The sequence below is a fragment of the Prinia subflava genome, chromosome 4 (genome assembly GCF_021018805.1).
Source record: "Prinia subflava isolate CZ2003 ecotype Zambia chromosome 4, Cam_Psub_1.2, whole genome shotgun sequence".
Classification (NCBI taxonomy): Eukaryota; Metazoa; Chordata; class Aves; order Passeriformes; family Cisticolidae; genus Prinia; species Prinia subflava.
Window position 1 is genome coordinate 60983867 of NC_086250.1, and position 19638 is coordinate 61003504.

Consider the following 19638-nt stretch of genomic DNA (forward strand, 5'->3'; position numbering starts at 1 on the left):
CGCCCTATGAAATTATTAACAATAATATATAATTTTGCTTATTAATAAACCTAACAGCTATATTAGGCTAATATAAAGCTACCTTGCACTTGACAAGATCAGGAGTAATAATCCATGTTGTTATACCATTTTAAAACTGGTCTGTGGGGGTTAATTCAGCCCCAGCTCTTAGCTTTTTGGAGCATCTTCACTCTCAGGCTGTTTTCCCAGGTACCTGAGCTGATGTTCAAACTTGGAGGCTGGTCTCACACTGGTGATCTCAGGAAGTGCTTTGCAGCAACTTTTGGAGCTGTTCCAAAAGGAGAAGAGTTTTGAAGTGCCTCATAGGCAATTAGGGGCCACATCTCCTCTTGTGAGTTGATGAGCACAATGTGTCTGCTTACACTTTTTTCCCCGCAGATTTGCCTCTTGCAGAGGCAATACTTCTCTGGTCACTTTGTGAAATGAAAAGGCTGTGTAACTGCCCCTCTCCTGTGGGGTATGAGACTATCTGGAAGAAAGGAAAGATGTATCACTTTACTTTTTAAAATGGTAAAGACATTTCAGAAGGCAGCATAAAGTAAAACTAAGCAAAAATTTAAGGGAGACAGATGGGTGATAGAAAGCATCACGTCGGTATCTGATCACTGCAAACATTGGCTTTGTGTTTTCAGCACCACGACACAAACATTTTTTGATCTAAGGGGAAGAGAATGGACTTTAAACTGCATATATCTACCTTCTGCAGAATTCCAGGCCTGCTGTGCAAGTTTCTTCTCAAATTAATAATGTAGGCCAATAAGGATCACAGACCAAGGTGGAATGGCTGCAAGCATGCCTAACGTGTGCAGGTCCTGCCAGCTACTCCAACAGCAGGCAAAGCCATTCTGTTCTGTACACAGCTCATTGGGAAGGAGAAATGTGTAAATCTCTTGACTTTAGCACATGGGGGAAAAAAGTGTTGCTTTCTAGCACTACCTCAGAACCTATTCAGCATATGGCTGTCTTTTCAAAGTGTAAACTAGTTAGGACAGATCTGGCGTGGTTTTTTTATTTATTTTAAACTATCTAGATCTTATTCCACTTCAAATCCTCAGAGAATCAGATGAAACTACTAAAACTTTTAAATATTTGAAGGATATCAGACCAGCAGCAAAAAACAGGCAGAAAGCTGCTGGGTCCAGCATTACATTTTCCTCCCTGGAACAGGGAAAGATGGATGGTGTGAGGGAAGCTGATCTGTTACTCCAATCGAAATGTGTCAGAGCTTGGGAGTTTGGGCATAATTAGACCCCAGTCACAATAATTTCTAGATCATCTCCAAATGCAGATACTGCTGCATCAGCAGTATGGAGGCAAATCCAGCATCTCTTTGACAAGGAGGTACTTACCTCGTGTTGGTACAAACTCTGGAATGATGTGACAGCCCCTGATGGCTCCATACCTTCATGTAGTGAAATTTGAGGGTGATCAACTTCTGAGCTGTGCTGTGTCATCCAAATCACTTGTTTGGGAGTTCCAATCTATTTATAAATAACTAAAATGCAGTCCCTATAAAAATGAACAGCATTCTACAAACCTGGGAGTTCTCTATTTAACCATAATTAACTTATAGATAATTTACACTCTTCTTTCTCTTGCTATGAAACAAATTTTATACCAAACAGAGTAATTAGGAACTTTGTGTTGTTTCCCATATATGGATACATAGCCAGGTACCAGAGGGTGGAGATGACTTACCAGCAAGGTTCTACTAGAAATTCAACCCACGCAGACAAATCCTGGCACTCATTAGGGATCCAATTCTGCTTGGACTTTACATACCTGAGGGACCTCTGTAGGTACAGATGTGAAGGAGGTGTCCAGGCTTGTGTTTAGGAGGGCAGTAATCCCAACAACAGCTGCCCTTACCACAGATGAACTGGAGAAAAGCACTGCCACACTTTATTTTAGTATGCTACAAAAGTCATTGTTGAACTTTATTAGGTACTTTAATACCAAGCATACTTTGAAGTAACAAAAATTATTGTTATTATTACTTTTACAGAAAATCAGGTATTTCAACAGTTTTCTTTAAAGTTTGTTGACTTAAAAAGAAATTACAATTGACAAGTTACAGTGGAGTGGGATGAGAAAGTGGTAACATTTAAAAAGATAAAACATACTATTCTTACTGAGTCAACATTTAATGATGTACATCCTGGTACGTCTCTCCTTCTGACTGTGTACAAATGGTACATAATCACTGAGCTGCCCTGACAGGGTAGTGATGTCTTGTGATGGCACTTTTTTTGTAATGTTTGTGTATACTTAGAAAGAGTTTTCACATTACACCATCACCATGATGCTAAACAAAATAATATACTACAGAGAAACCCTGTTTTGGTGATTTCTGTCACAGCAAAAGTGCCATGACTGCAATAATGTGGGGTAGAGGTAAACTCAAGGAGCAAATGAAGATGGTGATATGAGAGCACATCCAGATAAACTCTTTCACAGGCTTTGAGGTGCAGGTGTGGTTGTGAGCCACAAGAGCAGAGAATGAGGATGGGCTTCACTGAGACACCACTTAACGGGGACTCCTGAATGCATCCAGCCCCTGAGGATGTGCATTGTCCAGCTGACACTGGTTGGACTAATCAGAGATTTAAAAACCTGTCTGAAGTGGTCTCTTGAATGAGTTAATGCTGCCTCATGTGTGAACTACTTGATTTTTATCTTCCATCCCCTTCAGGTCAATAGCAGGTACTGGGAAGATGTTTATGGTGCTTGCCTGATTTGGGTGGGGTTTTTGACCAGGTAGTGCTGGTCCTTTAGAAGTCAGGAGAATTGTCTACATCCAGTTACAAGAGCAGTTTCAGATTTTAAAAAGTGTAATTTATTTTTTAAAAAATGTTGCCCAGATTCACACCTAAATTTGTTTGGCTGACATCCAAGTGAAGTGAGTGACACTTTGGTACCTTGGTAGTTACATAGAAAACTAATCTAATTCACTGTATTTATTTACTGGCAGTTTGCTTAAAGATAATTTTTCTTTCAAAAGTAAAATTTTTGAGATTCATGTGCTAAATTCTGGAATAATTTGTGTTGTGCAGTCAATAGTGAAAAAGCAGTTTTACCTCATGTTTACCTCTCATCTTCAGCATTTTGCATTATTTGAAATCAACACTAGCAATTAGTTATTATTTTAGCCATTTCCCCTGAAAGCCAAAGAATGAAGAAACAGGCTTTAAAAACCCTGAAGGAATCAGCACTGCAGTGTTCATTTTGCACTGGATTCATCTGTGATACACAGGAGAACCTACAGGCATGGAGGGAGGAACGTGCCCATGGCCACTCCCGAGCCAGGACAGACGTGTGCCTTGATGGGAGTGTTAGAGAGGAGCAGAGAGGGGGTCCCTGCCTCCCTCTGTTGCTCTTGCCTGGCCCTTGGCATCCATGACTTTCACTAAGAGGTCTTTCTGTGCCTACTCCTGTTTTACTTCTCAGTGGCTTCTGGAACTGAGAGTGTCCTTTGGGACCTGGGGAGGGAATCACTTCCCCACCAGTGCCCCAGGGCTATTTGCATCCTGCCCTCATGTGGCTATTTGCAACATTTGCTTACTAGTCTCTTAATTTTTGTGTTGAGTTTAAACTCAAGGGTTTATTGAGTCGTATTGAGTTTAAACTTGAGGCCAGAAGGCCTCATTGGATCACCTTGTCTGATTGGCATTAGCGTGGGCCAGAGAGTGTCACTCCACAGTTGTATGGCAGAACAGGGAAAAGAAATGCTCTTGGAGTGAGCAGCAGTGTGTTACATTTTAGGGGTATATTACTTTCTCCTATTGAAAAAGAAATCAAGGAGTTTTATTTTGTCACTTCAAATACAAACAATTCTATGCATCTTGGGAAATTTTATAGCATTATGATATTCAGTCAGACATACCTTAGAGTATATATGCTTGATAGAACTAGAATATAGGTCGGAAATAATTTTTGAGTCTTAAGTTTGTTACAGACATATTAATCGGAACATATATGCAGTAAAAATTGAGAAGCTTTACAGTTTTAGTCAACTTATTATACAATGAAGTAAATGAAGTGCAGCAATGTAGCAGTAAAAGTTATGCTTTTTCCACTAGGTGATGGAAACATTCAGAGTCTATAAATGCTAATTTAAGAGAGATGTCCTAACAGCTTCTTGGCTACTGGGATAGGAATAGTCTGAAGTTAACTGCCTCTCTACTGTGAAAGGTTTTAAAGCTTTTTGCTGTCCGTCCGAATAAAAAAAATGACATTTACAAACCTCTTCAATGCATATATATTACATATGTTTATCTAGCAACAACTACACCCCTTTTAATTTATTCCCCAAATGTGACTTTTCATGCATGTCTTCTGGATGCTGTACTCAGCAACAGTTTCTAATGAGCTGGTGTGTAATCCATGATTGCATTTCTCTTCTGAAATCACTTCCATGTCTGGCTGATCTATGTTTAGAAGGTGGTGCTTATCCATCAGGCATTTTTGCACTTGTCAGCATTCTTCTCTGTTGGAGGGCCTTTCCCAAGCTTCTTCCCATTTTAATGTTGATGTACAAAAGCTGTTATTCATTTGTTTTGTGCTCATTCTAGTGAGGATTGGCTTAGTAGGACTGTGCAAAACAGAGAAAAGAGAGAAGCTGGTTTACTGCCAGCAAACACAAAGATGTTCACATTGTGCTTAGCTTAGAGCAAGCCTCTGACCAATATTCTAATGCATTTCATGATATGTAGTTCCATTTGTCACGAAAAAATTAATCTCTAGATAGGATTTGTAATCTCAAATTCTCAAAAATAAGTTTTCATCAGCTAACCAACACAGGAAGTCAAAATAATGAGATTATTTCATCTAAAGTTTGAGCAATATGCAAATAATGCCACAATGCATATGGGGCAAGAATGACATTTACTAGACAAATACCATAGATTGAGTTAAAATCCTGACATTTCTGTTCTGTATCAATAACTTCTTTCCCTCGAGGACACAATCCACATTTGCAAACACGGTAAAATAATGCCTTGTGTTAAATTTCAAATGAGGACAGAGGTGTGGGGGTGTTTTCAAATCAAACTCTCCCTTAAAAACGAATTCTCACTGCCCAGTTTCTGTGTACTTCAGCAGTGCTGCATATGGGGTGAGGGAACAGGGGCTGAGCTGGCCCTGGGAGTAGGGTGACAAAGGCTCTCCCTCCTCGCTGCAGGTGCCAGCCCCGAGTTGGTGCTTCAGGGGCACCACTGGAACCCGGGGCACAATGAGGAAATCTATTTGCAAGTACCACACACGGGCAAAGGTACGAACCTGGCTGCCCCAGCATTCGGCAGTGAGCAGAGGGTTCTTGCACCAAATGTACTCTGCCAATTCACCATTAGCTAAACTCTCTCAGAGCCCTGAGACCAAAGCATGAAGTCCTTTGTCAGGCAGCCTCTCCACTGCTTCCTGTGACAGAGTCACTGCTCAGGGGGTCTTACAAAGCCACAACCTGGGGGAGAGGACAGCCACTGTCATCACAACCACCCCTCCTCTATTGTAACACAGGGCCCGCTGCAAGAGACTGCTGGATGCAGAACTAGGGGGAAATCACTGTTTTTGTGACAACAAAAGAAAAATTTCATTGTGAAATGAAAGCAAAGACTTTCAGGACTAGAAACACTTAAAAATATTACAATAAGGAGATCAAAATATTTAATTTCCTTCTCCCATATTACTCAGAGCAGCCACCTTCTCCCATTCCCTCAAATTTCCTACACCCTTGACTCTTGTGGTCACCTTGGCCTGCAGGTAATTCACTTACAGACCCAGAGAGCATGGTGGTCCAGGACAGGATACCCAGACCCTAAAGTCTGGTGGTGACAAACCTTTCTGCCATGGACCTTGGATGCCTGCTTTCCTGTCAAGTTCTAACAAACTGACATTTTTCAAGCAAAGTTTGCTTTGGAGGAAAATGTCTGACTTGTTCAGCATGTATTTACAGTCCAGATTTATTTTACAAGACACTTTTAATTAATGTTGCTGAGACTAGAAAATAGCAAATAAGTATACAAGAGGCCTAAGGTGAAGGAGGAAGGGCACTGAAAAAGAAAAATGGGTCAGCTTTGTTTGTGTTAAAAATTATATATGAAATATAATGTTTACTGTGTTAAAAATATTTTTATGATGTAAGTATGTAATGGGATGGTAATTTCCAATTGTAAAACAAAGTTTGCCATTGATTGCTTCATGAGCCTCCTTTCAACCTTTAAAACATCTAGCAAAATGAAGGCTAAAGTGTGGATGAGAAAGAGACATACTTGTGATAAATAAAATCTATTAAAAATGGTCTGAGTCTGGAACTTCGGTGTCTTTTATAAATGTGGCTACCAAAGTTATTAATGTGGTAAACAGCACTACCAAATAAAGTGAATGAAAAAGTGCCTGAGCCTCTAATCTGTTTATTTGCTATGTGAGATAAGAGGTTTTGTGAGCCTCTTAAACAATCCATATTTGGTGTGACTGAAATCCAGAGAAAGATAACATTGCGTGGTAAGGAGCACGTGCCCTGATACTCCCAGGAACTGTCAAAGCTTAATAGAACTGAATGAACCATTTCTTTTAATTATTTTTTAATCATAATTTCATGTACCTGTGTTATTCAAAGCCCTGCCATTGCTTATTGGATTTCCAGCAGCACTCAGTGTTTCAGCAGTAACATACTAAAACCTTTAATAAATCTTTGGACAAATTTTGCACACAGGTGTTACACACACAGAAAAGAAATTTGACAAATGCCAGAGGTGCCTAGTTGACAAGACATAAGTAAGTAATTCACGTGCAACATCTCTCAGTCTGTTTTGTATCACAACATAGGCTTTTGACTCCTTGAAGTTTATTTTCTTAGAGCTGCTTAGAGTGCTGTTGCCTAGAAATCAGTTGATGAAAGCAGTCTTCATGGAAGCTGTATTACCCAACCACCCAGGTGCTCTGCTGTTAAGTTCCCTATTTAAAGTCTTTAAAGGCTGCCTGTTAGGCTGACTTCTCCATAACAGGGTTACTACTCATAATTGACACACTCAATTAGGGCAATCACTTCTGCTGACTGCAGAGCTGGGGTATAGCCAGCCTGGAGGGATTTACAGCATTTTAGTGTTTATGTACATTTCAGAAAGAAGACACTGTGGTTTGTTTGTGGTAAAAATGAATCATAGGGAGATTTCCAGGTTGATTCCTGACAAGGTATAAAAGACATGCTGAATTTCAGATGGTCCCTTCCATGTAAAGTCAGTAAAATGAATAGTAAATATAGAGAGAAAGGCAGACCTTCTAGGTTTGGGTATAATCTCAGACAACCTTAACGCTTTACACCACTAATTGTCACCAGCTATATTCAAATGATCTTTGCCACGTATTTGATTGGCATCTAGAAAATAACACCTTTCCACATGTTAATCTTTTATTGCTGACTCCAAACACACACAACTGCTTTGCTAAAAAGCAGCTGGTGTTCGTGGTCACCCCAGAATTGGTACAGTTACAAAACCACACCAGCTGGAAGAAAGCCATGGATTAATGAAGCACCAGAGATTTCCTCCCAGCACCTCCACAGGATTCCTCCAGCCTGAACATCATCTCTGCTGAATGCTGGCACTGTGGTTAGTGTATGGGAGGAGATGAAGGATGAGAGAAACCTTGATGCTGAAGCCCTGCAATTGAAAATAGACATGCTGAGGCACCTTGGATAACACTACTGCCTGGGCTGTAGGCCAGAAAAAATTGAACAAGTTCAGTTTTAATGAGGTGTTGGAGTTCTCACCTTTCTGCTTATAGAACCACAGAATCATTAAGGTTGGAAAAGACCCCTAAGATCATCAAGTCCAACCATTAACATAAATCTTCCACGTTCACTCCTAAACCATAACTCCAAGTGCCTCATCCACATACCTTTTGGACACTTCCAGGGACAGTGAATCCAAGACTTCCCTGAGCAGTGTGTTCCAGTGTCTGACAATTCCTTTGGCGAAAAATTTTTTCCTAATATCCAATCTAAACCTCACCTGGTGCAACTCAAGGCCATTTCCTCTCACCCTGTCACTTGTTACTTGGGAGGAGTAACTCACCTGGCTACAGCCTCCTTTCTGAGAATTATAGAGCATGATAAAGTCTCCCCTGAGTCCCCTTTTCCCCAGGCTAAACAACCCCAGCTCCCTCAGCTGCTCCTCATAGGACTTGTGCTCTGGGCCCTCCACAGCTTTGTTGCCTTTTCTGGACACAGTGGTCTGGGTCAGCTCCTTATAACCACGTAGACGGTTTTGTTGCTTACATCAGGATTGGTGAAATGCTAAGTGTGTTAAAACTCCACCTGTAGCCACTGCAGCCCAAAATTCAAATAGCAACATGTATTCATGGCCTGGACAATATCCAGGTGTATATAATTAATAGGCATGAAAGGCAGATACTTGCCCAGCTGCACAGAGCAGCCAGTGACCCATCATCTTTTAGTTCCTAGAAGATAGTCTCCTTAGAACACATAGCAAACCCAATTTGAGTGGTCTGAGAGAATTACTTTGTTTTTCCTGTGATGAGAGAGAGGATTTATGTGTATTCCCATTTCCCTACCTGCTGTGTGTGCCCTTTCCCTCTTGATGCACTAAATATCTTTTGCCCTGGCCTCATGGGGAGATGCTTATCCATCACCTGCAGAGTGACCCTGGGGCAAATTGTCCTCTCAGTAAACAGCCAGGCACCAGTTCAGGTCCTCTCCAAGAATTCTGATGATCCAAGCTGAAACTGTAGGAAGTTTTGGAGAAGCTGTCCACAGATCATACTGAAAACAGCCGTATGGCCAGAAGGAGAATAAACTCTGCACTGCTGCCTACACCTGCACTGCAGCTGAAACACAGTAAGGAGAGTACAAGGCTGCCCTGTGGAAGTGGAAAGAAGAATGGACAGAGATTCCCCAACTGTTTTGCTTGCATCTCTCTTTCAGTGTTTCAGCACCTACTCAACAAAATGTGATAAATGACCTGTCCACACCAGAGCTGCCCAATGCATTTCCTCCTCCTCCTGGCAAACCAGCAGGCAGGATCTGGCAACTGCCTGCTCTGCCATCACTCACAGCTACCAAAGACTACCTGAAAGGGCAGGGGTTAAAGAAAATGCACACTAAGCCTTGAGGAGTTACTAAAACTTTTACAAAAAAATTGGGATTAAAATTGTGTGATGGTTTTGTCCATATGGCATTAGAAGAGAAGCTCATCTGAGCAGAAGGTGTGTGAGCTTGCTCTTCTGCTGCAGCACTTCCTTGCAATAAAATAGAATTGAATCACATAAAAAATGACAAGATTTTTTCCCAATTCAGTATGCAAGCCCTATGAAATCAGAGCTGAGTGGAACAGTGGGATTTATTCAATCTGCTGGGTGGTATCTTGCTCACCCTCTTACTGGCAGCAGCTGAACTCCCGGGCATGGTTTGTGGGAAGTGTTTCCAGGACTGTAGGAAATGGTTTCAGGAGCATTCAGGAATTTTCCAAATGTGTGGCTCAGGGGGTTTTGCTGTCCGAAGGCTCAGTCCATGGCTGCACAAGCACATTTCTGGCACATGAGAGGATGCTGTGGTGGTGTGCTCCCCTCCACTGCTTCAGCCCTAATGACCAGTGGGGCTCTGATGGCTGCACCCAGCTTTCTCTGGACTTTGGGGGTGGGGTGCCAGCATGGCAGCCAAGGACTGTCTGGAATGGCAGGCTGCATCCCAGGATGTCCCCTTGAGGAGGGTCACCTCTCAAGGTTAGTCCTCCAAATTGAGAGATTCATCGCTGCAACAGAACCTTGGTAAGAAGTTAATAGCACGCTAAACTTCAAAATTTTAGCTAAGTGATATAAAGGATTGATTGTGCAAATATAATCTCTCAGATATAAATCACTGAACAAGTCTGAGACTAGGACTGGATTCAGCCACTTCTCTTTGAGAAGGGGTTTAGAATGCAGGGGGATTCTTTCTGAACCTCATGGCTCAACGACAGGGCTTCTGGCAGTTTTGTCTGACCTTGTCCTCTACAGAGTAAATAAACAACCTTGCGATTGAATCTTGTTAAACCACTGTTGCATTTACCATTGAACTTTGTAAAATCACTGTTTTATATCAATAAAGTATATTGTTGCTTGTCTCCTGTATATTGTTGCTTCTCTCTTACAAGTGCAGTTGCTTCCATCCATGGACAGATGGTTTCAGGGCCACAGGGGCAATGACAGGCTGAACAGACAGAATGCTGTTTTATTAGACATTGTTTTCTGAGAAGAAACAGAAAAATGTTGAAGGATCCAGTCAAATCAATTTTGCCAGGTTTCCAGCATCTGTGTACAACACACATCTGGACAGAACTTTGCTGTCAAGTTACAGGCTGCCATTCACAAGAAAAACCCAGCACATCATCAGACCTAAAGCTACACTCCTTGAATACTTAATGCACTCAGCAACTGTCCCTCCCTGAAAGACTCTGGCCAATTCTTGTAGTTTTAAAATCCAATTTAATCTTACATTTTTTCCCCTTTTTCTGTTGTATGTAATGACTGAAACATGGCAGGAGGAGGTGGATGTCAGTTCAGAGGCTGTTTGGTTGCAGACAGCATGCTGTGGGTGGAGAATCATGGAATCATTGCATGGTTTGGGTTGGAAGGGACCTGAAATGTCATCTCATTCCAAGATGCCGTGGGCAGGGACTCCTTCCACCAGGCTGCTCAAAGCCCATCCAACCTGGTCTTGAACATATCCAGGTCAGGGCATCTCTGGCAATGTTCCAGGGCCTCACCACCCTCACAGTAAAGAGGAAGGGTGACACAGCAGGGATACATTATTTTCTGCATTGTTGATTTCTCCAGACAGATTGTTTTCTGAAGCTATCATGACAACAAGCAAAAGTCTCCAGGACTAAGTGTGGTAGTCAAGAAAAATTGATCAAAAAAAAAAGGCATTTGGTGATGAAGTGTCACCACCTTGTGCCAAGGTGTGAAAGGAGACACATATTGGCAAATTCAGTCTGGAGCTCAGAGTGGATCATGGCAGCCTAACCATTTGTGGTCTTGACTTCTTTAAGTTCCTGTTTTCTTCCAGATGGAAAATTTGAGAAAGGTGAGAAGATATTTTGGGAGGAGAGATCAGATAGAGGTTAGGCCTGGAGATGCATGTCACATAACATCAGCTCTGTCACAGTCAGACATCAGATGTGAGGCTCTAGGAAGTCCTTGGAGCAGGACAGGGTCCTCCTGGGTGACTCATTTAATCTTAGGACGGTTCCCAGGACAGATGAGTGCTGCTGGCTTCTGTGGGACTGTAGACCTGGAAGAGATGGGAGGCCTAAATCTGAGATGGACAAAGTGAGGTGTGTTATTATAATTATAACTCCAGGTGAATCCTGGAGTTATAATTACCCTGCACAAAGTCATTAACTCCTTGCATGGAAGAAGAGGGAAGCTGCTGCCCATGCGTGGAAGATCTTCAGCCTGAAATATCAAACGATTAGGCAGTTTTGTAAGAAAGCCTAAAAGATTAGGCTTGTTTATAACAAGCTATCAGAAACCTTGTCTGAGCATGGCTTGAGGATGGGTATTTCTGGTCCTTTTGGGGTGTGCCACCGTGCACCAGGACTGCCTTTCTGGAGAGCAAATGGCTTTGCAGAAGCTGGGTCTGAGATTCCAACCCCAGGGCAGGAAGGTTCAGTAAGATCAGTTAAACAGCCTGAGGACTGGCTGGGCAGGGATGCAAGCAGCAGGCCAGCCTGATGAGAAGGCATGAGCCCAGCTACATATAGCAGTCAGCTTGGTTCTGTCAGTGAGACCATGCCTGAAGGAGCAGGTGAGTTTTGACTGCAAATCTTGTGAAATGGGGTTAGAGCAGCTTAAAGAAGGCACCTCTTTAGAGCCTGACAGTTTTCTTATCTCGGAAAGACCCTCCTTGAGCTACTAAATATAACCATGTGGCAGTGACAGGCTCTAAAACTGAATATGGGCAGGCTTCAAACTTCCCTGCCACCCTTCCTAATCCCTGGCTAGGGTGGCTTTCCTCTACTTTGAATGCAGCTCCAAGAATACAACATATGCATATTTATTGGTGAGAAAGACAGGAGGAGAGTGACAGACAGAGGGAAGAGAGACCTATCCAAGGATGGATCAGGTTGTAGCTGTCATCTCTGTCATCTGCTGGCACCAGTCTGGGCTGGTGGGAACAGGGCTCCCTTGGGTGAAGGCTCTGCCAGCCACATCTCACTACAAACAGCTTTTGGGTCCCTCATCTGGGCAGCTTGTGCTCATGGCTGTACCTTCAGGGCAGGCATCACCATGCCCCTGCTACTGTCACACACAGCGAGTGTGCCCTGGACACGGGAGGAGCTGCGTGTCTGCCTGAGGTGGGAACCAACACGCTGGGATGTCGAGATAAGATCCTGCTGAACAGTGGGCTTCCTTCTCCTCCATTTCAATATTTGCTTCTGTCAAGAAAAGGAAGATTTTTATCATAATGAACAAACACAGCAAAAAGCCTCCTATTCTTTCTCCTAAAGAGTTTTCTTTTGCTGTGGAACATCACAGAGACGCTCCTTCCTCTGGTGGTCCCTTTCCAGAAGGCTCATCAATTTGTCTTTTGTACTTGGTGGTGTTTCTGTCAAGTTTGGGATGGGAGTCACGTCTCAAGACAGGTTTGCTGGCATGGGAGATCTAGTATGTTGTTGGAGGAACTGGCAAGAGGCTGAAATGCCTTCATCAATAATGTCTTTCACATGAGGTAGCTTCCTGCTCTGCAGAGTTGTAGGCTCAAGTCAAGCAAAATCAGTCACTTGTTGTTAATCTATTTTTATTTCCTCCATGTGGTTTGCTGCAGTCTTTCTTTGCCCAGATGGTCAAATAAATTGCTGTCACTAAACAGGAGTCTCTGAACGGTGATTCCTAAACTCTTCCTGTTCTTTAACTGTTAAATGAGAAAATGTTTCACTTTTTTATATTCTGCCCATTTGCTGCAGCTGTTTTTCAGTTTCTCCTCTGGAACCCCGAGGATCTGTAGGTATTTTTGTTTGTTTCTCCAGCCTTCGAACTGCGTGATCAGACTGCTCAGAAAGCTCCTCATTGTCTGTATTTAAAGACTGTCACAAACTTCGATGTACTTGTTTCCAGGGAGCTTCTCTGAGGATCCAGCCATGTCAGTGAGGTACCTTGACAAGGTTCTGGGCATGTCAGCCAGAAAATGTTTGGATTGGCACTGTACAAACTTACGGGTTTTTATTTTGTTCGTAGCATTTTATATCTAGCTCTAGGAGCATTGTATCTTCCAAGAGTTTTCCTGCGTTAGGCAATGTTAGATGTTGACCTTGGCACATTTTTTGGTGTGGGAACACAATCCTTGCTGCTGTTGATGCAGAGCTCTCCTTGTCTGGGGCAGGCAGGAGGCAGAGCCCAGGGCCAGGGTGGGCTGGGGCTGAGTGAGCCCCTCACTGCCTTCCCTGCGTGCTCAGGCTCTGTGCTGGCTTGAGCCTGCTTTTCTGTGAGCACAGGGAGAGTGGGAGTTCGGTGCTGGGAGAAAGCCAAGATATTGAAGCAGATCCTTGAAGGTGCCAGCCAGGATCTCTGTGGAGGGAAGCTGCTACGATGGGGCTTATTTTAGTGGTGTGACAGAAATGGAGCTCTGCTCTTTTTTCAACAGACTGGATTTCTCCAGATGAATTCACAATTCATATAGTGAGTGTTTCTTCCTAACAGAAACAAAGAGGGCCCTGACAGTTCTCTGACCATCCCAACATGACATTTCTGTGAATTAAATTTCCTGAAAAAAAAATCTGATTTTTAAATTTTAATATAATAACTAAAGTATTGCAAGAAATTTAAATGTCACAGAAAACATAAGAAAAATATCAATGCTGATGAGCCATAAATGCTGCAGAATAAGAAAAACATTCAAACTGTTTGTTTGTTTGTTTGTGGAATGAATTTTCCTGTTCTTTGGCCAGTGCCAAAGCTGTGTGACCTGGGAACAAATCCATTCTGAGCAAAGGCACATCCAAGGATTTCCAAAAGTTTTCCGGTTCTTCTCTTTGTATGTACTTGTGCTGATGGGAAGAGAAAATTTGATGCATGAGTTGGGCTGGAACTGGGAGTGAGACTGGCTGCTGGGGCTCCCTGTGCAGAGGAAGGGTCCTGAGCTGCAGGACTTTGTCCAGAGCACCTCTGGGGCAGGGGCTCACCAAGGCAAGGCTGTGCATCCTTCACACTCCTCTCTGACTGGTTGGCTGCTGTAATGTTGGGTCTCAACCAAAACCTGCTAATGAGCTGCAAATATTGATCTCCTTTGCCTTTGAGAAAGATACAGGTGCCAAGTTACATGTTTATGGGCAACAGAAAGATAATGATCTGGAGCAGCTTTGGTCTGAGATTTCAACACTGCAGTTTAGTGATTAGCTTACCAAGCACAGGAATGTTAATTAACTGTCTGTATACTCTCTAGGCAAATAGGAAATGTTTGGAACTGTACATAAGGCTCACAATTGTTTCCAAAGGTATGAAATTACATGTTAAACTACTGAAAAAATCTCTGTGGGGTTAGATGATAGTCAGCTAGAAGAGAGTCTGGATTTGGAGACGGCAAAGCCAGGGTCTAGGGAGAGGGTGAGTTTTTTGGTGAATACCATCTGTCATGAAAACCTGTCTGCTAAGTAGCAAGGACAATGCTGAATGCCCATGGTCCTGAGGACATTTTTTTGTCATCTTCTTTTTCTTGCTCCAAACCCAATTTATGCAGGCTTTGGACGATATGTAAGGATTTATTATTGCTATAAATTTCTATTATTCCCTTAAACATTTTCTTGAGTTGCTCTACAGGTGTGAAGGGCACTTTTGTAAAATAAAAAGAGGAGATTCTTTCCCTGAAGAGCTTTCAGCACAGAAAGCAAACTGCAATCAGCAGTGCAGAGAAAAAAACCCAAACCCATCTCAGAGAAGGAAAGGTAGGGCTGTGTCAGGAAACTGCCAGCTGAAGAGCAGAAAGGCAAGCTGGTTTGCAGGAGCCTCGAGTGACAGGTGTGGTACAGTGTCCCCTGGGTCAGAACAGGGAGGTGACATCCCAGTGTATTCAACAAACCCTACAGTCTTAGGCAGGTGTCCATGTGGTGCTGTAAACAGTTCACCTCATTTCCTCCTCGGGAAGGATCACACCCCACACAACATAAGATCGGTTCTAGGGCTGAGTGTTCTTGGTGGCTTCTTTCCCCCTTTTACCCTGCACCTGATTCACACATGGACAATTTTCCTGTTGTTTGGCTGTTTCCACCAATAACCATAAGACAAGTCTTGGGTAAAATGCACCTTTCAGTGTAAGGTTGCCATTGTAGCAGCAAAGGACAGCAGGGCAATACTGAGCAGGAACCAATCCAGTACCAAACACTAGCAGGAAGGGGGAAAATCTCCAACTCGCCATCTCAAACCAAACCCCAGTTTCACCAGGATTCCTCAAAGCTCAGTCACTAGTTTTCCAGAGACAGCAATAATTCAGAACCACATATTAGATAAAGAAGGCACTGATACAGGTTTACTCAGAAAGAAGCTCATCTGTGAAAAGGAGGGCAGCTTAGACAAAGGGAGAGCGAGTCAGGTCCGGTTGCATCCTCACAGCTACATGTGCAGCAGTGCTCCCTGAGGAGCCTTTCACTCCACCTGCAGCCTTTACTAGGGGGTTAATGCACTGTCCTGCTGTGTAGCTTTAGAAAAGCTCCAATAAAGGCTTCCACCCATCCACACCCCAAGTAATATTTGTCCATACTTCCCTGTCATTCTGGTCCATCAGCGTATGGCCAGGTCAGCAGAGGGGGCACAGGGGACCCTGTGTGTACCCTTGGTGCTGGGCTGCTCAGGACCAGCTGCTGGCCCTGATGGCCCTGCTGGGGCTGAGGGTCTGGCTGAGGCTCCCTCGCCTCCAAGAGACCCTGGCAGTGTTGATTTTCCAGTGCAGGTGCTGCCTGTGCTCAGTGTCTGGTGCTGACACCTCCTCGGTGCTTAAATAATAATGATGGATTTCTGCTGTGGAGTGATAACTTGTGCTGCACAGCTGGGTTAATGTGTGTCAGCTGTCATCGTCCCTGTCACCGCTGCTGGCACTGAGCTGCAGATAAGTAAATCTGCCATGATGCATATCCCAGGGAGAGCAGGGATTAAATATTTCATTGCCTCAGACACTGAAACATCTCCTAATTTGGTGTCCTTTTCTAGAGGTCACATCCTCTTGGATCGCCCAGCCCTGGGGCAGAGCAGAGGCTGCCTGGATTTCAGAGGCCGGGCATTGCCAGCAGCAAAGTCCCTGCAGCCAGGGCGAGCCAAGCTGCTGTGCCAATCTTGGCACATCTAAAAATAAGTGAAAACTCAAAGAAAAAGAGAAAAAGAAAAACCTCCTTTTTCCACTGGGCTTGATAAGGCAGTTGAGCCTCTATTGTACAGACCAGGGACAGGTGGCCTAGTGCTCAGCTTGGGCTGTCTCTGGGACACACTGAGCACCATGGACTGAGTACCTGCTACGTGTGGGGGCTCACTCCCTTGGGCAGCACTGTGGAAAGCATCAGCTGTGGCTGTGGTTGGGTGAGTGTGCTTGTTTCATGGTGTTCCCAAAGTGATGGGTCACTGAACTGGGGAGATGAGCTTGGTGGACATTCCTACAGCCCTTATGTCACTGTGTGTCCATCCTCTTTCTTCTCTGTGATTATATACAAACCCCTTTGCTAGCAAGATTGCTTGGAGACAGGAAAAAAGATTTCTTCAACAATTCAGATTTCTTCACTCTCCTGGACTTTCCTGGTGTTAGCCACAGAAACTTTATATTGAAGGAATTTTCAGTGCAAAATACCAATTTGTTGAAACTGAATTTTTCTCGGATGCTTCATTTTTTTTAACACATGAAAGGGGCTGTTCTAGGGGGATGTGGAAAATCAAAGGAAATTCTCTGATAGACAAGATCTTGGCTACTTTTGGACTAGCTACATACAGAAACAAATAAAAATGAAAATGTCTCCTTTTTTTGTACCACACTGGAAGAGACAAAGACCCATCCTGTTAGTGCTGCTCAGGGAATAAAGACCTTGTTTTCCAGAAAGACTTAATGAACCACAAACATTCAAAACCCAGGAAGACATATAAACATGAGTTCTGAAAAGCCTGATTTCTTTCTTATTTCCTGAGAGCTAGTGGTTTTCTTTGCAATTATGAGGCACAGAAGGATGATTTCTGTTGGTTTTGTTTGTGTCTTTTTTTTTTTTTTTTAAGATGAGATTGAAGCACAACACGTGATTCAGAACTGGAACTTGAAAAACAGAAAACATGAGCAGTTGTGATGCTTCTAAACCTGTAGGTAATTCTACAGGCATTTCATCTTCATCCTGTCCTTGTCTTCATCTGAACTAATCTCCTTCCTTTGCTGTGCTCTTTATGTGGACATCAGATAGACTGTATCCTCCCCATGGGTTTGTTCCCCTATGGGTCTGTGGTTGCACTGACTCTGGGATCAGCAGCTGGACCTCGGCAGAAAACAAACTGAGGTTTTGCAGGTGCATCCTTCTGCTTCCCTGTTATGTAAGATCTCCAAATCAGTATTCATCTGTGCACTGTGAAGTAGCAGCATTTCTGCTTCTTTTTGATTTTTTTTTCATGCAGAGAAAGTATAGTTTGTGCTGGCTTCTTACATAAAAATAGCAAATTTTATGAGATGCATTTCCCTCAGGCCCCACAGAGTAGAATTTGTTCTGTAATAAGAGACCAATGTGTTTTAATTGCTTGTTGTAGACTATTACCTGTTAAATTTTTCTGACAGTGTGACACCAGCAAAAAATTTCTTTTCTGTTTTGCTTCCTTCTACTTTAGAGCTGTCAAACAACTTCAACATCTAAGGATAAAACATGACAGATGACTCAAATATGTGACAGGTCATACAATACTGATTCTTCACATTACCTGCTAATGAAACACATGCCACCATGGGTAAATCTTCCTTACTTTGGATTCCTGAATTTTAATTGTTATAATTCCAGTTTAGGTTGTATTCTAGAATTAGGAAGTAATGGGTTTGGTCCCAGGAAAAACTAAAACCTGGGAATAAATAAGGAATCAGTTCTACTTTTCTTTAACTAGTGTTTTTTATCTAGCCTCCCAGCCACATTTTGTGTTAAAATCTACATCTGATAGAAACCTTTTTGGACCTTTCTGGTTTTTTTTTTTTACTCAGTAGAACCAAGCCAACTCCTAAGATCATGTTATAATGAGAAGCATCAAGGATCAATCAAGGACTTCCTGTTGTGATTTTCTTCCCCAAGAGAAGAGCCTCCTCTTGATCATGTATGAAATAAATATTATTTACCAGATTTTTTTTCAGTATTTTGGCATTTTTCTGGTTAAGCTTATAATTTTTAGTCTTTTTAGGTAATTTCCAACTAGCAGCAGTTCAGTCTGGGCTTTCTTGTCTGGTCCTACTGGGTCCTTTCTCTCAAATGAAGACAGTACTTTTTTTGGCTAGAGATCTGTATGTAAAATCTTCTGGCAGGAAGGAGGGGATGCTGCCCTACCTTTCAAGGACACTGAACCTACCTTTCAAGCAAAATCTGGAAAACAATTTTCAAAACTAGATTTCTACTCTCTTGGATAGGGGTTGTGTCTGGTACAAATTTTGTGCTTCAGCAGTGAAGAGTGGGAACTGCCAGCCTCCTGACTTGAGCCTGTGCGAGCAGAATTGTGTCTTCCCTTCTAAACCACTTCCCTGTCTGTGACAGAAAACTTCCCACAGAAAAGTTACCATCATCCCTCCTAAAAGGAGCCCTTTCTATTGTGGTGAGACCCCTTTTTAACAGTGAGTTTTCGGTACAGAATTTTCTGGAGCCCGAGGAGTGCTGGTGCTAGGACATGTTGGGGGCTGGCAGATGATTGGCCCGCAGAGCAGGAGGTGCTGGACTCTGACACGGTCTCTGCTGCTGTTGAGGGGACATCCCTGCCCTCCATAACTCCCATGCTTGGAAAACTCAGCAGCCCACAGGTGTCAGACTGTCCCTGCTCCAGATGAAATGAAAGGTGCAGAGGAGCAGATGTGCTTTCGGCTGTTTTATTGGAAGCAGAGGGACATATCCTCTGTGCAGCTTCAGAGGGACGGATAAGCTCTTCCATGATGCACCATGCCATTACTCCCAGGGCAGATCCAACCTCAGGGGTGCTGAGAAGCACAGGACAACAGTTGTAAGCAAAACTACAGCCCCTTTTCCGAGGGAGGGGGTGCTGACATGGCCAGGGCTGACAGCAGCAGCAGCTGGGCTCCTCCAGGCACTGTTTGTCCCACTTGGAGGATTTGGAGGGTGCAGCCAGACCCTGAGAGCATCTCTCTGGTAACCAAATTACCAGAACTGGCACTTTAATACTTCACTCAGGAATTAAAGGGAGGTGAGAAGATCAGCCCCTGTATCACAGCAGCCCCATTAGGGCTGGACAACAAAAAGTGTATTGGAAGTGAAGAATAGAACAAGCATTTGATGAACACTAGTTGATGTAGCACCTCTATGCTTGGACAGTTATCTGTTTTCCATTTCCATAAGCCAGACTTCCTAGAGTTGAACCATGAATCTGAAAAACCTGAAAAGCATTCTCATAGAATTTAGAAAACTTTATTTA

General features: G+C 43.1%; 1 protein-coding gene across 1 annotated transcript in view; it reads right to left on the reverse strand.

Annotated features, from left to right (window-relative positions):
• Nucleotides 1-1828: 1828 nt before the first annotated feature.
• LHFPL3 (LHFPL tetraspan subfamily member 3) overlaps nt 1829-19638 on the reverse strand; it is a 242867-nt gene continuing 225057 nt past the window's right edge. Inside the window, exon 3 of the mRNA XM_063396909.1 lies at nt 1829-4612. Coding sequence (XP_063252979.1) covers nt 4584-4612 — 29 coding nt within the window. The 3' untranslated portion in view covers nt 1829-4583. The remainder of the gene's footprint in view (nt 4613-19638) is intronic.